Source organism: Pelobates fuscus, chromosome 5, assembly GCF_036172605.1.
Source record: "Pelobates fuscus isolate aPelFus1 chromosome 5, aPelFus1.pri, whole genome shotgun sequence".
NCBI lineage: Eukaryota > Metazoa > Chordata > Amphibia > Anura > Pelobatidae > Pelobates > Pelobates fuscus.
The window spans coordinates 349896968-349916298 of record NC_086321.1 but is presented as its reverse complement, the minus strand read 5'-3'; the positions used below and the strand labels follow the sequence as shown (position 1 = coordinate 349916298).

Sequence of the window (19331 nt, the reverse complement as noted above, 5' to 3'; positions counted from 1 at the left end):
TGTTCCTTTAACCCCATCGCGACCTCGGACGTATGAGGTACATCCGTCAAAAAACGGTCCTTAAGGTCCTATCAGGTACATCCGCGGGGAATTAAAGCGCTGGAAGTTAGCATGATCGCTTCCAGCCGCTCTAACTGTATTGCAGCGATGCCTCGATGTCGGAGCGATCACTTCCGGGTTGCTCCACGTGGCGCATGACAGTGTAGTGCAGAGCATCGGAAGCCATCAGGCAAGCTTCCAAGGCTCTGCCTTTGCTGAGTGCCTCAAGGGGTCGAGGCGCTCCGTGAAGAAATACATTTAAAAAAATATATAATTAAAAAATAATAATAATTAACCCCTTCCCTCCCTCATGTACATTGTAAAAAAAAAAAAAAAAAAAAGTAAACATTTAAAAAATGTTTATATATATATATATATACACACACACACACACACACATACATACATACACACATAATTTGAGATATCTATATCTCAAAATACACTTAGAATAAAACTATATGTATATATAAATAAAAATATGAAATATACATATGTCCATATACATAATTACATAAATAATTTCATATATACACATGTAGACTTCAAATATATAAATATATTTAAATTCTATGTGCATATTTATGTAATATTTTTACATAAATAAGGATCCCTATAGGGTCAGGAACACAAACATGTATTCCTGACCCTATAGTGTTAACACCACCATCTTGCCCCCCTGGGCCCTCATGCCTAAATAAATATAGCAAAATCTTACTGTATTCAAGCCAGAAGCTGTAATTCTGCATGCGGTTTGCCTCAAAAAAAAAAAAAAAAAAAAAACCACAGTCTGCTGACATCATCATCATCATCAGAAGTGGTAGCCTGATCCAATCACAATGCCTCCCCATAGGATTGGCTGAGACTGACATAGAGGCAGATCAGGGGCAGAGCCAGCATGATTCAAACACAGCCCTGGCCAATCAGTATCTCCTCATAGAGATGAACTGAATCAATGAATCTCTGAGGAAAGTTCAGTGTCTACATGCAGAGGGAGGAGACACTGAATGTTTGGATGCATTTTAGGCAGCCATGACCCAGGAAGGATCTCTAACAGCCATCTGAGGAGTGGCCAGTGAAGTTATCACTAGGCTGTAATGTAAACACTGCATTTTCTCTGAAAAGACAGTGTTGACAGCAAAAAGCCTGAAGGTAATGATTCTACTCACCAGAACAAATTCAATAAGCTGTAGTTGTTCTGGTGACTATAGTGTCCCTTTAAGTAATTATGGATTGCAATTTGGGGGACCTGCCTGACAACCTAGGCCAAAAGTAAAAATGTAATTTGCTAGCACTATATTTAACCCTGTATCTTTCCAAGACACCCTAAAACCTGTACATGGGGGGTACTGTTTTACTCGGTAGACTTCGCTGAACACAAATATTAGGGTTTCAAAACAGTAAAAACATATCACAGCAATGATAGTCAGTGAAAGTGATGGTTTTAATTTTTCACAAACCAACAGCACTTTCACTGATATAATCGTTGTGATAGGTTTTACTGTTTTTAGACACTAATATTTGTGTTCAGCGAAGTCTCCCGAGTATAACAGTACTCTACATGTACAGGTTTTATAGTGTTTTTAAAAGTTACAAATATATTAGGCTGTTTTTTTTTTGTTTTTTTTACATTGAAATATGCCAGATTGGTTATGTTGCCTTTGAGTGGGTATGGTAGACCAGGAATGAGAATTACCCCCATGATGGCATACCATTTGCAAAAGAAGACAACCCAAGGTATTGCAAGTGAGATATGTCCAGTATTTTTTAGTAGCCACTTAGTCACAAACACTGGCCAAAGTTAGCGTTCATAATGTTTGTTTGGCACTTTTAACACACAAACAAAATATAAATGCTAACTTTGGCCAGTGTTTGTGACTAAGTGGCTACTAAAAAAGACTGGACATACCCCATATTGAATACCCTGGGTTGGCTTCTTTTAAAAAAAAATATGGTTTGATGAGGGTAAATTACATTGGTCAGCTTCAAAAATGTCCCAAATAGGACATGGGTGCATGATGACCAGCTGTGAATATTCCAAGTTGGAAAACTGGAATGCGCACCCCACAAATAAGGTCTTTTAGCCATTTGAGAACCTGGCACATCTATGCATAGGTGGTATCACTGTACTCAGGAGATGTTGCTGGGGTGTTCTTTGGCAGTAACCCTTAAAGCTCTCAGTACATGTATACTTAAATTGCTATGTGTGTAAAAAATACAAAAATAAAATCACCCATTTCTATCACTTTTTCAATTTGGCATAGATTGGTGGTAAAATGGTTGGTGGTAAAAAGAGTCAGAATACCCCCAGTACCTTAGGTTGTCTTCTTTTAAAAAATATATACATGTGAAGGGTTATTCAGGGATTCCTGACAGATATCAGTGTTACAATTTCAGGGGGGGGGGGGGGGGGAATGCTTGGAAATAGCAAAGTGCTACTTGTACTTATAGCCCTATAACTTTCCAAAAAAAAAAAAAGCTAAGAACATGTTAACATTGGGTATTTCTAAACTCAGGACAAAATTTTGAAACTATTTATTAGCATGGGTGTTTTTTGGCGGTTGTACATGTGTAACAGATTTTGTGGGTCAAAGTTAGAAAAAAATGGTTTTTTTTTTACATTTTTTTCATCATATTTTATTATTTTTTTATAGCAAATTATTTGATATGATTAAAATAATGGTATCTTTAGAAAAACCATTTAATAGCGAGGAAAATGGTATATAATATGTGTGTGTACAGTAAATGAGTAAGAGGAAAATTACAGCTAAACACAAACACCGCAGAAATGTAAAAACAGCCCTGGTCCCAAACGGAAAGAAAATGTAAAAGCGGTTTGGTCACTAACGGGTTAAAGTGGAGTAAAAATTGCATTTAGTTTTTTGTTTTTTTTTGGGGGGGGGGGGGGGAGAGAGGGGGGGTGGGGATAAAAATACAGAAAAGTATGAATGTGAGGATTCAAGGTAAACTTAAAGCCACAGTAGCTGAACTGAAAGCATAGCTAGCTTACAGACTTCGGTTTGGCTATTTTAAACCTTTTTGAAATTCACTTTGAAGAGTAGTTTACCAAGATGTACCTTATGTTATACATTAGAGTGTTCCTCTAAATAAGTGGCTAGTTGTGGAAGAGCCTGCCTTCCCCTGGATTTCAGTAAGCCTGAGGCTATGGAGAGCTTCAGATATTTGCTTTTCCATACACATTTGGTAACAGCCATTTGCAGGCTGACAAAAGAAAATGCCTGGAGGACTGAGACTGGTATAGTACAAAAATATATATATAATAAGATGTCAATTTTTACAATGTAGACCTTGCAAATCCTAGATAAACAGACTTTGACCAAGTTTTAATGTCCAGGTATTGTTCAGTCTGTTGCTGCCATCTTCTGGTGTATTCAGTAATTACATCTATAGATATAAAATTCATGACCAAAATGCAAAGCTAACCTTGGCTACTTGGCACCCAGTAGATCCGACCGCTCCAGAACAACAGTTATAGTGTGTTTCCCAACCACCAGGCACTACAAGAAGATAAGAAATTTCATGATTGGCATTGTGTCATTCTGCAACGTTCTGCTGATTAGAATTCAAAGCATGCCATTTGGTATGTTGCAAATTCCTGCACTGCCAACAATCACTAATATTTCTCTACCTCAGACGACATTGTAGATCTCACTGCTACAAGGCAAGCTTTAAGTTTTCACTCTATAGACCTGCCTCATTAACCTAAAATTTCGTACATTTAGGCAAGTGCTCTCATACAGAAGGAGGATATACATTTGAATTAACCAGACTGCACCTCTTTGTCTGCGAAGACGGCCCCAATGATGCACACATTCCTCCCGCCGCACACAGTTCCCACTGGGTGTCACAAAATACTCTGCTCCACAGCGGCAACATATTCTGGAGAAAGCTGAAAGAATCAAAATGTATGAAGTGGGAGAATAATAAACAAACACACAACAGTGCAGATTGCAGGGGAAAATCTGCACAACAAAAACCCTTAAATAAATTTTAAAAATCTGCACCTAGAAGCAATAACACAGGTCAATCCTGCAGTCTCGGTTTTCAGCCAGAGAACATTCTTGGAAATACATGATTTTTGGCCACTAACCTTGATCCCACAGACTGCCTGTCAAGCTTTGTCAACAGCATCATTGGTGCACTGGTCTGTGCATTGTGGTGTTTCTTTATAGATTTATTATATAATATGGATCATCACAGGACGACAATAGTACTCATGATGGCTAGTTTAGGGAGTTGCATATCACAAAAATAAAGTCTTAAAGTGCGCATATAGTGAACCCATCACAAGTATGTAGACATCTCCTGCCTTAAAACATATCTTCCAGCTCACATTCAGCAAAGGATGCAGAGTCTGCTTCTTGAAAATACTTTCTACACTTTGTAGCGGTCTGACAATCCCTGCATTTTGCATTCAGTGACTACATCCTTTCCCACATTGGGCACCTTTAATATGTTGTACTTTGAATCTTCAATTTTTTTTATAGTTTTTGCTGCACCATAAGCCCGCCTCCTTAGCCATGCCTCACCACTCCAGAATAAAGACTTGCTTATCAAATGTATGTATACAGTTTAGCCAGACAGCAATGTAGTGGTTATGGTGCATGCAGTATGCCTTTAACGCTTACATGTGTTAAGCTTGTTTTGCCCTGTCACAACTATTGTTCATCAACACTTCGCAACATGGAGGTGGTGAAATATGCTGCAACTTTTTTGGCACTCTGACAAGAGACTCTTTACGTGGTATTTTGCTTAACATTGATGTATAAAGGTTGCTTTTATGAACAATCAGAATGGTGCCATTGATCTCTGACCGGGATTCTGTTTTAAAGAGCTCTTTGTGTACAGGGCTTCAGATCTGTATGACAGTGCTGAATTAAGGATTCTCATAGATAATCATTTCTTCACTCTGGTTTGCTTTCAACTCTGCTTCAAAAAGATAACTGGTTAAGATCTGGAGCAGAAATGACTGACTAGAAGCGGAGGAAATTTTATTTTTTGCATGACAGATGCACTGTAGCACTCCAATGATACTCCAAATGCCCAAGAATGTACATGGCATGAAACTCGACAGTGTCAAAAGCAAAAACAGCGAAATTCCAAGTTCAACTCAGACAGTTGTGGCCACATATATATTCATAAATGCTAGCATTGGTAATGGATGGGATTTTATTTGACAATTACAAACATTTCCTTAGATACTGATCTTACATTGGTTTTCACTAAATTCACTGCCAATAAAATAAAAAAGTTATACTTTAATAAAGGCACAAAATATCAAGTCCTACATTACTAGCCAGTCCTAAACGGTACAACTGAAATCCTCCTCTTGTTATTTGACCTATGGGCAAAGGTCAGAGCAGCAGCAGATGAAGTCTACCAGTACCTGGCAATGCCCAACATGTGGTTCCTTGTAGATACCATGGTCACAGTCTATATTTCTCTATAACTGTTTAGCTATACATTTGCAATAAATGAGGCTAGCACAATGTAAAAATTGAATTGTAATCATGATCTGAATGTTAAATAAAGTGAAGAGAACAGGTATATTTGCTTTTGACTCCGCTCTTTATAAATCTGCGGCCTGTTTGGGAGACACTCACTGCACCTTGAAGTGCCTATACTAGGTGAGGGCTAGAGCATGACTAGCAGAGATCTACACTCCCTGCAGAGATTTCAAGTACAAGTGCCCTGTTCTATTGTTTAACCCAGGGAGACCTGGAACTCATATGAACTCCCAGGAGCAGGAAAAACTATTTTCCACCAGATGCAGTCACAGTGGCTGCTCTTTGGCTGGAAAAACGTGGGGGCCGGGCTGCGCATACCTCCTAACACATGAATTCAGGACAGGTAGGTTGAAGGATTTCACCCCAACCATAAAATGGATGGTTTCATCCAGAAAGAGAGCCTGTCAGTTTGAGGTAAATGTATATATCTCTGACCGACAGCCATGCTGACAAGCCCCACTCAGGGCAGCCCATGCGCAGAGCACATCTGTAGAGCTCTTGCAGAGACTTTATACACCAAGTGTACTTTGCGCTTGTGCTTTCTATGGACTTGCTCTCTGGTGTTCCCATGTACAGGAAAAGAGACTAGTACTGAAAGAAATTATCCAGGCACGCAAGGTGTTAAAGCCGCAGGCAGTTTTAATGAAACAAAAACAAGAGAGGAGCAACGTTTTCACCTATGAGGTCTTTGTCATGCTTGACAAAGACCTCATAGTAGGTCGAAACATTGCTTCTCTCTTTTTGTTTCATGAAAACTGCCTGTGGCTTTAACACCTTGCGTTCCTGGAGAATTTCTTTCATTGCCTTGACGTTGTGGGATTGCTGGTCCTGCTCCGGAGCACCAGGTGGCTGCTGGAACTGAGTGCAGCTCCTACCAACGCTTTTGCAAGAAACCAGTACTGTCCTATGTAACACAGTCTCATTAAAAAGGAATATAATACCTTTTGCAGTAAATATCTACTTTTTCAAAACAGGGTGCCACGCATTTGTTGAGCCTCCCTCTGCCTTTGATAAATGTTATACTTAATAAAGGAGGAGTGCACCCTCAGTGGTCACATGACATAAAAGGGAGTGCTGTCTAGTATTTAAATATAAATATCTTTGTGGGTTGATTTAATCAATAGGTTGACACATAGTCCTAATAGAGATACAATAAAATTTCATGCAACTTACACGCTGATATCTTTTTTTCCTCTGTAGTGAAAAGCATGGCCTTGCCAGGCTTGTCTGGATGGGCCATTGGGTACCCGTGTTCTTGCAGCTGTTCTGGGCTCATGATGTAATCCTTCAGCTTTGTGTATAAGACAGCACCTGTATAAATAACAATGCATACCTTTTAAATTCCCTGCAATTTACTTTGTAATCTCCTATGTCAAGACTCCACGTGCCTTCTTATGGAATCCAGTTGTCAGAGTACTCATACTTTGTGAGCAAGGATTTCCTTCCCAGACCGCACATCGACATCAGTGCATCCTATACACCCCTGTAAGTTTGAGAAATGCTCTCTGGGGAAGTAGTAATGTGAAAGGGAGTGGAAGAGACATCTATCTGCAAGAGGGTTTCTCCAGCACTACCTGTCACTTGGTCCTCAGCATTAACATGCATGCTGCTATCGTACAGGACTAAGAACGAAGACTGAATAACGAGAGGGGAGGGAGGGATAAGGACCATACTTATAAATCGTAGAAGATTAAAATGTAAATTTGCCAACATTTTTGCTAGCTTAATATATAGGTAAAAAGGAACGCTCTAATTTTAAACGATGTAATGTGCACAAGAAGTACAGTTTAAACTCCCATGTCTAGATTTTGATGAATTTAGCCAACACTGATAAAATGTATCAGTTTTGTTTGATCCAAAACATGCTCTGCTACAGTACACAGGAATATGCCCATTTAATTATGTGAGATAAACCTGTCTCATGTCACTGAACTCTGATGATCAGTAGATTAAATAGAACAGTATTTAGTGCAGGCTGATGTTTCAGTAATACTTCATTACAGTACATCTGTAAAATGATATATATATATATATATATATATATTATATAAAAAGACACAGGCTAGTGTTAGTGTCCAAAGCAATACATTCAATGCATAGATATGTTCAATAGCTAAATGTACCTACCTTACATTTCCGTCCACTAAATAATTTCCAATATGAAACTAAGCAAGAAGATTGAAATCTGAACATTGTTTACAGAGGGCAAAATGTTACATCTATGAAACTCAGATTTGTTATGGCAATACAAACTTTGTCCAACAAATATTTTATCTATACGGATCTCTTACCGGTCAGTTCCTCCTGTTGATGTCCAGTGTTTCGCTGCACTGAGAAACTCAGTTTAGCTGCTGCCTTCCCTCCCAGCATAGACTCATGGGAAATGACTCTCTTGTTTGTGTTCTCTAATATGAGGGGTTAAGCAAAATAAAAAGTGAAGGAAGTAACCTGTTATTTTAATGCATTATGAAAAAATAAGGAAAAAAAAAAAAACACAACAACAACAAAACCCTCCACTTCCATTTAGCCCTCATTTTCTGCAGGATTTAATGGACACAGGTTTCTTTCATTAAAATAAATAACTACTAGCACATGATATATGAATGTCAATACACAATTAGAAAGGTGTCTTTCTTCCCCCAGGCCAAATAAGAAAGATAGTTATGTATATTGTATCCGGAGTTAAAAATGGAGGGGAAAAAAAAAAAAAAGCACCATGTATAAATGATATCACCCAAACTAATGCCACTAATTTCGTACCTATTGTAAGGTCAAAATGGAACCAAATATGTATTACTTAGACACAGTGGTACATTGTGACAGTTCATGAAGTTCAGATTTTGTACAAAATACAACAGGCATGTCTACGGTGCTTTGTGTAGATGATACCTTGGCCTACACCCCAAACCAAGCAATTGTAAGATGCTATTTCCTATGTAATAAAATGTTAGAGATATTTATTTTGATAAAAACCCCATGTTCTGAAATGTATCACAGTTTAGTAAACTCCCTCCCACCAAGTAATGGAATAAACTCTATCCTAATGTTGCTGTTTAACAAGTTGCCTTACAAATCTACACTCACTAATAGGAGTGGCTTTTGATCCTTGTCCCTGGGTCCTCAGTTTCTTCAGTGTATTAACAGCCACATTCAGGTAAATATTACGGCTGGAGCTCCGGTTGTAAACAATCTTTTCCTCTTCAAGAGCCTGTGGGGATAGGAGAACGAATGATGAACCAGTACAGCAGCTCAATTGTAATCTCCAAGTTTGCTTACAGAAGCTCTTACCTTGTCAAAGGCCTCCTGCTCTGTCCGGCAGAACTTTAGGCATTCGTCAATGAAGAGGTTAAGGTAACGCTGGCGAACCGTGGTTGGCACTTTCGCACCAAATTCGGTGGGAATTACAGGTCTCTTCAAACTGGCACTCTTAATTAAGATAAATAAAGAAAGAGGGTAGAACTGTTCATTTCTCAACCAGAATATTAGGTCTTAAACTTCAAAGAAACTCTACATCCAAATATACATTTATATTTATTTGTTCAGTCAATCACCCCGATGCCCCACAAAAAAAATAAATAAAAAAAAATCCTATGTCCTACATTTCAATTGACTATGCAGCCAATGACTATACATCGTTTTTGTCCTGTATTTAATTGTTGTTTGTTTTTGTTTTTTAAATGCATTCATAGAGAAGAACAGAGGACAAATCTCTAGACCAAATCTTCTCATAAATATAACAATACATTATGTACTAACAATGGACAGCCAGTGATAGGCTGAGAACATCAGATAGCATTCTCAGCCTATCCACTGTACCCACTGCTTCACTTCTGGCTCTCCTACAGCCCAAGTAGAGGAGGCACAAAACCGGACAGGTGCTCAGGGACCAACCATTCGAAAGACGGTTTAACACTGAGAGCGCCCAGGAACTTCAGCTTCCAAAACAACTTCATTGCAATCCTATTGCACAATGCTGCGGAATTTGTAGGCGCTATATAAATACTACTACTGATGAGAATAAAAATAATAATAATAATAATAATAATAATAATAATAATAAACACCCTAGAACTATCTTCGTATACATCTGTTCTGCATAATAGGGACCTTTTTTGCTTCACTGGGTCTTTAAAAGTTTTAAATCAAACACTCCATTTGACTTCTATTAAACTGAGGGGGGGGGGGGGGGGAAGACTGATTATATTTAGGTCATAATTTCTTATGGGAGGAGGGTTGGCACAGGGATACTAATTTAACCCGTTAAGGACCAAACTTCTGGAATAAAAGGGAATCATGACATGTCCCACATGTCATGTGTCCTTAAGGGGTTAAAATGGATTTTGTATAATGTTGGCTTATCCCTATATTTCACAAATATGTATTCCTAAGGTGTAAAAAAAAAATATTTGTATGTTAAAAGCTCCTTATTGCGTACTGTAACAATAATGCATTGGCTAGTAAAAAAAAAACAAAAAAAACTGAATTTACAAAAAAATGAATTGTAACATTCATTTTTAATATGCCATTTAAAAGGTGCAAATTGTAGAGAAGTGACAGGTCCCCTTTACGTGGAAAATGATTTAGTGTCCTATGTGTGAAATAAAACACATATACAATTGATTAGTAGTAACTTGTAGCATTACCTGCAGCGACGGTACATGTGCTTGTCTTTTCTGTGCTGTTGTTGTGGTAGTTTTGGATGCCATGCCAGTAAGGGTTCGATTCTTTAGACCGTGTACTGAACCGTTGGAGGTCTCATCAGTGCTTGAACTTTTACGTGTCTTTGCCTCTGTAATAAACAATAACCAAACTTGACATTTGAAGTGCTGATTACACAGTAGGGTAATTATTCTCAAGAAATGAGTTAGTACAAAAGCAACCATCTCCCCTCTTCAACCAACCTTGCCAACATGTGCCTAGTTTAAACCAGGCAACTATAATTACAGTACGTAGGCATTATGGATAGTGCAGACATAAGAAGAAACTGCAATGATTCTCAGGTACCAAAATTTAAACACAGATCTGGTAATATTGTCCATGTTCAAACGAAAGGATGTTGGATTTCCATATGGTTTAGCGAGTTAGATTGCACAGGTATATTCTATTACACTTGTCAAGAATTATACTTTTTCTGTTCGGTGTCTAATCTTTCTTAAACAAGAACCCAAATTTACAGCAATTGATGAGTAACAAGAGATAGTTTTACCAGTAACTGTGGACACAATTGGAAAAGAGGGGGAGCGAATGCCAGGAAAATGTGCAATTCTCTTCTTCTGACTATGTTGTGTTGGAGAAGACGTTTGTGCGGCATTGCTTAACAGCAATTCTTTCTGCTGAGCTAGAAGCTGGATTGCCTGCTCTTGTGCCCGCTGAATTCGCTGGTAACATATCTCCTGGGGTGTTGGCAGACGGGACGGATGGATCACCGGCTTATTAGAAGAGGATGACTAAAGAGGGGAAATAAAGAAACAGCAAGTATTCCCTCAGCGGGCTACAGAAAGGCAATAAACATAGAAAATAAATAGGGGTGTGTTGTGTCTATTTACGTTACAACCTTAATACCTACAGCATGAATTGAAATGATCTTCGATTAATATATAGTTCAACTGCTACTCTTTCTAGTTATGTATAATAAAACAATTCAGGGGCAAAGTTCTAGAAGTGGAGCAATCAGCTAGAACATTCCATTAGTTTCACTGGTGACCTGGCCATTAGCTACACAACCATTCTTTAACTTTAAAGGGACACTATAGTCACCAGAACAACTACAGCTTATTGAATTTGTTCTGGTGAGTAGAATCATTACCTTCAGGCTTTTTGCTGTAAACACTGTCTTTTCAGAGAAAATGCAGTGTTTACATTACAGCCTAGGGATAATGTCACTGGCCACTCCTTGGATGGCTGTCTAAAATGCATCCAAACATCCAGTATCTCCTCCCTCTGCAGACCCTGAACTTTCCTCATAGAGATTAATGGATTCAATTCATGCTGATTGGCCAGGGCTGTGTTTGAATCATGCTGGCTCTGCCCCTGATCTGCCTCCTTGTCAGTCTCAGCCAATTCTATGGGGAAGCACTGTGATTGGATCAGGCCACCACTTCTGATGATGTCAGCAGACTGCTTGTTTTTCTGAGTCTAATAGCATGCAGAGTTACAGCTTCAGGCTTGAATACAGTAAGATTTTGCTATATTTATGGAGGCATGAGGGACCCAGGGTGGCTAGATGGTGGTGTTAACACTATAGGGTCGGGAATACATGTTTGTGTTCCTGACCCTATAGTGATCCTTTAAGCCTAATGAAAGCTATGTCTGTATATTCTGAGGATAACCAAGCATATATAATGTTCTAAACAATCAGATCAAGGCTCATTCGTAAGCAGAGTTAGTAAATTGGACTACTGGCCCTAACAATTAACATGTAGTGGGTAACTTGTCTTAACTTGTCTGGCTACCTATGGAAAGGAAATGGGCCAGGCTGACAGAACCCATTACTACCCACAATTAACACCTCTTTCTATGAAACCCTGGAAATTAGAAAAAAAATGGAAACCGTCTTACACTCTAGCGGAGTATTCGATGAGATGTAATGGAGTCTCAATACATACTATTACAAGTAATGTCTAATTTTCCCTATGTGTGCTTATCAAGTATAACATTAGGGTGGATTTGAAGTATCAATGCTGTTTAATTTAAAGAATACAGGTTTCATATAAATGAAAAAAAGACATAGGCGCTCACATTCATTTGTCGGTTAACTATTGTAAATCAAAGAACGGAAACAAGCACATACATGCAGTGTGAAGAAGTTTGACACTTACATTAGCTGGACAATTAACGTGAGAAATTCTTTTCTTTTGGCCTGGAATCAAAGTTGTCATTGCATGTTCAGATTTCTCCTCGCCGTCTTCGTGAGGCTGCAAGAGATGGTAAGAATCACTGTGACAGTATCCAATACCGTAGACTCTGAAGCAATAAATATCATATACATGCAATGTCCAAAGGTAGATACATTTTAGAATGTGGAAAAGAAAAGTCTGCATTACATTGACGGCAGCAGAGGTGTGGAGATAGAGGCTTTTATTTTTATTTTTTGCAGTACTATAATAAAGGAGTTCTGACGAATTGGAAGGATATCCAAGGATTCATGTTGATGCATCCAAGGAGGATATATTGTTTTTCTAATGGGTTATTTTACAGCTTAAATCCATTTCACAGAATTTAATTTTTAAATTTGGTGGTAAGGTTTTGAAAAAAACTTTTGTATATTTTTTTTCTCATCCAGTTAAGCTGAATTATGTACGTCTTGATTACTACACATCTGGGACAGGGAGTGTAATTCTAAGGTGTAATATTGTTTTAAAATTCTCCATGTACATCTGTTCAGAAGCAGGCAAAGTCAGGAATTTGCAGAAGGAACACCACCCTTAAAAAGTACCTGTTTCCACATCCTGCCTTTGTTTTCGGTCTTTACATCTTGAGACTCATTAAATACTCTGAGACACTCCTCCATTGGGTCAGAATCAGAATCCAATTCTTTCTCTAGAGCAGAGTAATCAATCTCTATTGAGTCCACAGAAGAGGAGGAGACCCTGCGGCAGACAAGCTTGCCCACCTTCGTACTACTCTCCCCTTCAGTATCACTGTGCCCACCGCCATCAGAACCTAAACTACCTCTATGTGGGACACGTTTCTTTACTTTTGCCTCCTCCTCACTGCTTTCATCTCCAAACAAATCCACATGGCTAAGAGACCTTTGTTTTGACTTGACCTTTACCCCGCTAGGCGCAGTTGATTTTGATTTTAAAGACCGTTCAGAGATGGACTTCTCCTTAATGTGACCATTCTTCACCTTTTCAGTTTTGTCATTGGATTCCTTTTTAGATTGCATCTTATCTTTCTTACATTTATTTTGCAACTGCTCTTTCTTGTTTTTGCTTGAGGACCCTTTGATAGGATCCTTCACTGAATTTAGTTTTTCAATCTTTTTATCAGGCCTACTGCTCTTATTTTTGTGACTTTGAATGTTGTCTCCATTCTTAACATTTTCACATTTATTTTTGACTATAGCTTTGGACTTCTCCTTCTTGGTCTCCTTAGCCAAGCTACTTGACCCTGACTCTCTATTTTTAGGTTGCTCTTTCGACGTAGTTTTATTTTCACTTTTAGACTTGTCGGAATTATGCTTCGATGACTCTTTGCTGTGGTTCTTCACAGGTTTTCCAATATCTTCCATATCATACTGCACAGCTATCTCCTTGACTTTCTTTCCTACATTAATATGCTTGGATGCTTTAGTGGATACGGAGACTTTCTCAGTCTTTTTGGAAGGAACATATTTGCCTGCAGACTGTTGGACCACGTATTCATTCTCATCTTCAGAGTCAGAAAACCTAGCATCCACCGAGACATTGTTGCATAATTTTTTGGGAGAAGGAGTGTAGCCTTCATCCTGGCTGCTTGGTCTATTCCTTTTGGTCCCCTGCTGCGGTTTGTCCTTGCTCAAAAGCCTAGCCGAATAGTTAGACATTGGATCATACTCCATATCTGTGTGAGGCTTGCAGTTATCTATGACATATTTATTAGTCTTGTTTTTAGCAGCGGGTATCACAGCGGTCGGAACATACTCTAAGCAGCTGGTCTTGACTGCAGTCCGGTCCAAATCATCCAGAGTGTATTTGTTACCTTTACTCACACGGGCTAAAGGAGTAGGATTGTATGTGCCACTGCTTGTGTAGTTTCCCGGATCGTATTCCAGGGATGTGAAGGAGGCAGAATGTTTGGATTTGCTCTTGGGAACACTGTAGTCCTTCTGTGTCCCCAACAGCTTTTCATATTTTCGTTGTTCTCTCTCCACTTCACTCTTAACTGCCTCGATAGCCTTGTTGACCCTCTCCAGCTCCAAGATATCCAGGCTGGATTCAGGAACAATCTCCAACACACCATCATCAAAACAGGGAGGCACCTTTGGGAGGTCAGGGCTATAAGGATCATATTCTGAAAGAAGGAAAACAGTTGATGAAACAAGGCAAGACTTTACAATTTCCCCTATAATAAAAGGGCAAAAAGATAATACTAATTTGCATAATTATTTATAAAATGTGTGACGTTACTGGGCGTGATGTCACCAGACATAACGTCAAAAGAAATGTTTGCATTTGCATGTAGTGTGTTTGGGTGCAAGGATGCATGCACATTCACTGCCACATACAGAGATACACAAACACAAATACGACTGGAGTGTTTAAACTAGCCAATAGGAATTCTGTTTTACCAGTCATTTGGTAGCCTACAGCACTTGGCCATCACTGGACCAATGCGGTGTTGTCACAGACATTAAACCAATACTTGTACTTCTTAATCACTTGTACCAATTAAAAATCATCCCCTCTCTACATATATACTGCATGATGATTCACCATCACAGGCACTGAAAGAATAACTAAATGCATCTGGGATCAAATGCTGTGAGTTACCCAGAGCACAGCTCACAGATAACATTGTATTACAAACAGCCTAATGCGCCATTAAATCCATTGCAGGCTGAGACTGACAAACTGACAAACCTAAGAAAGGATCAGAATGTTGGCAAAGCTGTGACTTGCAGTACATATTACAATATTATCACAGTTCTGTCCTTATTCCTAACCTTCTCCTCCTAGTTGAGGGTCAGGTAGGGGAGCTTGGAGCATCGGAAACAGCAGGGATACACAGGCAGCTGGACTGCTTTATGAACAGAAAAGATCCTGCTTGCTGACGTTTTCTCTGATATACCGGTAGCGGCCAGGCTGCCTCATTTACTGGTAGTGCTCAGGAAATACATGCCAGGTGGCAATCTTAAGTCACACAGTTCCAGCAACAGAGGGACATTAGGATAGAAAAGAGGGATAGAGGGATTTGGTCCCTAAAGTTGGGAAGTATGTGAATGTGTTAGGTGGGAGGGAACAGGGTTACTCTTTGGCTGGGGTTCCTTTTCCTTCTTTTAGTATATATTGGGTAGTAAGCCTTAGTTTTATATGGCACTTGGAGCACTTCCTCTTAAGCTCAGAGTGTAAGTGCAGAAAGTGGCAGATCAATGATGACAAAACTGCATATTACATATTGCCATTACATCATGAGATACAGGATTTCGTCATTGCAACAGCCATGCAGGGGGCAGGTTTAGTGCCATATTTGACAGTATTAAAAATAAAAGCAGTTATTTGAAACCCTGTGGTTGAATTGTGTTGTGTAGGTTTTCTTTTTTAAGCTTAATAAATTTATTGTGTGAATATACGATGGACTGAAACAGTTTCTTTGGATCACTACACATGAGGATAAAAGAACAGTACCAGGTTCCAACTTTTCACTTCCTGGTCCCAGGTTTTGATCCTTCAGTTGTTTAATGGATTTAAGGATCCAAAACTAGGGAAGGATCCTTGTTAAGCTGATAGCTCCCAATTTTAGCATCCTCAAAGGAACACTAGAGGGTTATGAACACAAACATGTATTCCTGACCCTATAGTGTTAAAACCACCATCTAGCCCAGCTGGCCCTCCCCAAATATAGTAAAATCTTACCTTTCCTCCAGTCTGCTGCTGCTGCTGGCTCTGCCCCTGATCTGCCTGCTTGGCTGACATCATCAGAAGTTATGGTCTGAGCCAATCACAATGCTTTCTCATAGGAAAGCAATGGATTGGCTGAGACTGTCAAGGAGGCAGATCAGGGGCAGAGCCAGCACAAGCCAAACATAGCCCTGGCCAATCAGCATCTCCTCATAGAGATGCATTGAATCAATGCATCTGTAAAGTTCAGTGTCTCCATGAAGAGGGTGGAGATACTAAATGTCAGTCACACTGTGCAGCACTGCCCCAGGAAGCACCTCTGGCAGCAATCTGAGGAGTGGCCAGTGGAGGTATCCCTATGATGTAATGTAAAAATTGCAGAAAAGGCAGCAAAAAGCCGGTAGGGACGGATTATACTCACCATAACAAATATAATAGGTTGTAGTTGTTCTGGTGACTATAGTGTCCTTTTAAACATGGCAATTTAAAAGAAGGATAAGGATACCAAATAAGGGAGCCACCTACTAAGTAGCGAAAAAAACAACAACAAAAAATAACAATTAAGAAAATTTGGTCTTTAATCTATAGAGTAGATATACATTACCATGTTTAAGGATACCCTATAAACCCTTAAATATGGTAATACCACATAAGGGTACCAATTTTATGAATTAGTTAAAATAATGAACAAATCGAACTAATTTTATGCGATTTGTCCATTACTTTATTCATTCTTCAACTGTGCCGTTTTTAATTTGGACAAATGCGCTTATTTCCAACGGAATAACGATTCTTGCAAATACGAATGGCAGCTTGTAACCGCACCTCAGAAAATCTAGTTGTTGCGTGGTCTTGCTAGTTACACATTAATTTGTATGTATCATTTAATCCTTGATTTGGTCTAGGATGCAATATTTCATGAGAGAAAACCTTCTTCTGACATTAAACTATGTGAGATGACTTTGGTACATGGATGGACTTGTAGGTTTTTCACTCATGTGCATTCTCCCAATATTAAAAATTGTTCTATGCACAAGCAAAAAAGACCTGAAACCACCCAGCAGGTTTCAGAACACGATATACAAGGACAATATGTGGAAAATGCAAATGTTACAGTTTCACTGTAGACATTTTAAAACAGACATTCTGCATTGTACATGGTGAGGCTACATATACAGATATAAACAATAATATACTACATATTCACACATTAATAGTTTGTCTCTCCATACATATTAAAATTTAATATTTTACCTCCCTCTTCTTGGCTCAAATAAAAGTATCTATAACGAAGCTTCTCCATTTGATCACCACACCAACTGCCCAAAGGAGAGACTGCAAACTACAGATAAGCAAGCATACACCCACTCACACCTCTTGTGAAGAATATTTAACCCTTTGATGTTTTTCAATGAAAAAGTCCAATAATAAAAGGTATGACTATTAACAGTAAGCTGGTGCCAGGGGATTCCTAGCATCATAAACAATGCAGCATGCTGTAGCTTGAATGGTGTTTTTAGAGCCCATTTAAAATCTGTTTATCTAAGAAAGGGAGAGAGAAAACAAAACTATTGGGAAGGACAAGTAGAATGTAGAGGTCTAATAATAATCAAAAAAATACTAATAATACAGTCCATTATAAACAAAAAGCTTATCAACATGGCAATTAATGTATACACCTGGCTAATAGTTTAGCACTACAGATTATTATATCTCCTCAGTTTGCTTAAGCGCCTTCGGGGTTAACTGTCTGTGTTCTTTTTCTGATTTCAAGAGAAAGCAGCACTTTTAGAAACCCCCCTCCTTAATAACATCACTGTGGTTGGCTCTTATAGTGTTCACTGAGCCTTGGGGCCAATCCACTAAACAGCTATCCATTACTGTTGATTATATAGGGTTAGAAAGCTACAGTTGAAGAAAGAGGGGGTGTCAAAATTCAGACTTTTGGAGCGGTTTGTAAATGTTTTAGAATCCTTTCTGATGAAACCACAGGCTTTGCATCTACCACATTTATAGGTGCCTTTGAGGTTATTGGTCAGCCAATGTTTTTGCGCTGTAGTCCTCTGGAAGTGGCTGTGGACGAGGGAGTCCTTAAGATTCATGCCTCTCCTTACCAAACGTAGCACTTTTCCTTGATAATTGAGCATATATCCTCTTAACCAACCGTTAACCACCCTCTCATTGCACTACTTAATAAAAATAGCTTGACAGAGTTTACAGGCTCCATGGAGCATTTAATAAATATGAGAAAAGAGCCTCTAGATTCAGAGGCTGTCCCTATCTAACTTTTATTTTTATGGAGTATAGATAAGCTATCTTTTCTTCATACCATATACTTTTCCACACATTATGAGTATACATTAAAACTTATCAATGCAGAACTATCCCAATATAAGAATATTAATATTGTATACTTCGTGATTGTGTATAATCTTTAAAGCAACTCTAATCAACTGGCTTCAATATGGGACAAATATGCCCATCCCAGACAGATAATCAAAAATTCAAATGACTATACCGTCACTTTAATTTTGTGTAAGCCTTTTTGACTTGCTATCCAACCATCATGATATGGTAGTGGACAGTCCCTTACTTAAAAAAGGCTAACATAGATCATTTTCTCTCATGCCAACTGTCACTTTATAATGCCTTCTATTTACAACTCTATCTGATGTTAGAATGCTATTCATGTAGGTTGCAAGGAGTTCCCCAAGGGATTCGTCACAATTCCCGGCCAAGTTACGGCGGACATAGACAGTTAACCTGTCAATCATATGACGCTTCCCTTCCCCCTACTGACTCCTCCCTTATCGCCACCCCCGACCATGTGACATGGTACGTCATATGTGACGCGGGAACATCCCGATACGTCACCAATGACGATAGGGGAATCCCGCGCCCGATTGGTTAACGAGCATTCAAAAGTCCCGGCTTTTCTCGAGGACAATTGCTCAGCCCCTGACGAAGGTGTTACCACACACCGAAACGCGCGTCGGGCGAAAAGCTCGTCGTTTTTCTCCTCACTTCACTCATGCACTTAATGCACCCAAGGATACTTATTTGCATCATGGGCTTTTAGACCCATCTCTTACTTTTCAGTGCTACTCCTAGCGAGTATAGGATAAGGCTGACTAGGCAGGTGATTCTCATATTCAGATTCAGACCTAGTTTAAAACACCCTCGAAGGTGTTTCCAGGAGACTAGGGACTAGTTTAGAGGTTTC

General features: G+C 39.0%; 1 protein-coding gene across 2 annotated transcripts in view; it reads right to left on the bottom strand.

Moving 5' to 3' along the window:
- Positions 1–19331, bottom strand: part of REXO1 (RNA exonuclease 1 homolog) — a 44742-nt gene that overhangs the window by 12080 nt on the left and 13331 nt on the right. For both annotated transcript variants that reach the window (XM_063455889.1, XM_063455890.1), the window contains exons 2-11: positions 13003–14561; positions 12386–12481; positions 10774–11014; positions 10211–10356; positions 8856–8993; positions 8652–8775; positions 7859–7972; positions 6741–6878; positions 3836–3949; positions 3484–3557 (exon numbers count right to left, since the gene is read on the bottom strand). In XM_063455889.1, the coding sequence (XP_063311959.1) occupies positions 3484–3557; positions 3836–3949; positions 6741–6878; positions 7859–7972; positions 8652–8775; positions 8856–8993; positions 10211–10356; positions 10774–11014; positions 12386–12481; positions 13003–14561 (2744 nt within the window). The remainder of the gene's footprint in view (positions 1–3483; positions 3558–3835; positions 3950–6740; positions 6879–7858; positions 7973–8651; positions 8776–8855; positions 8994–10210; positions 10357–10773; positions 11015–12385; positions 12482–13002; positions 14562–19331) is intronic.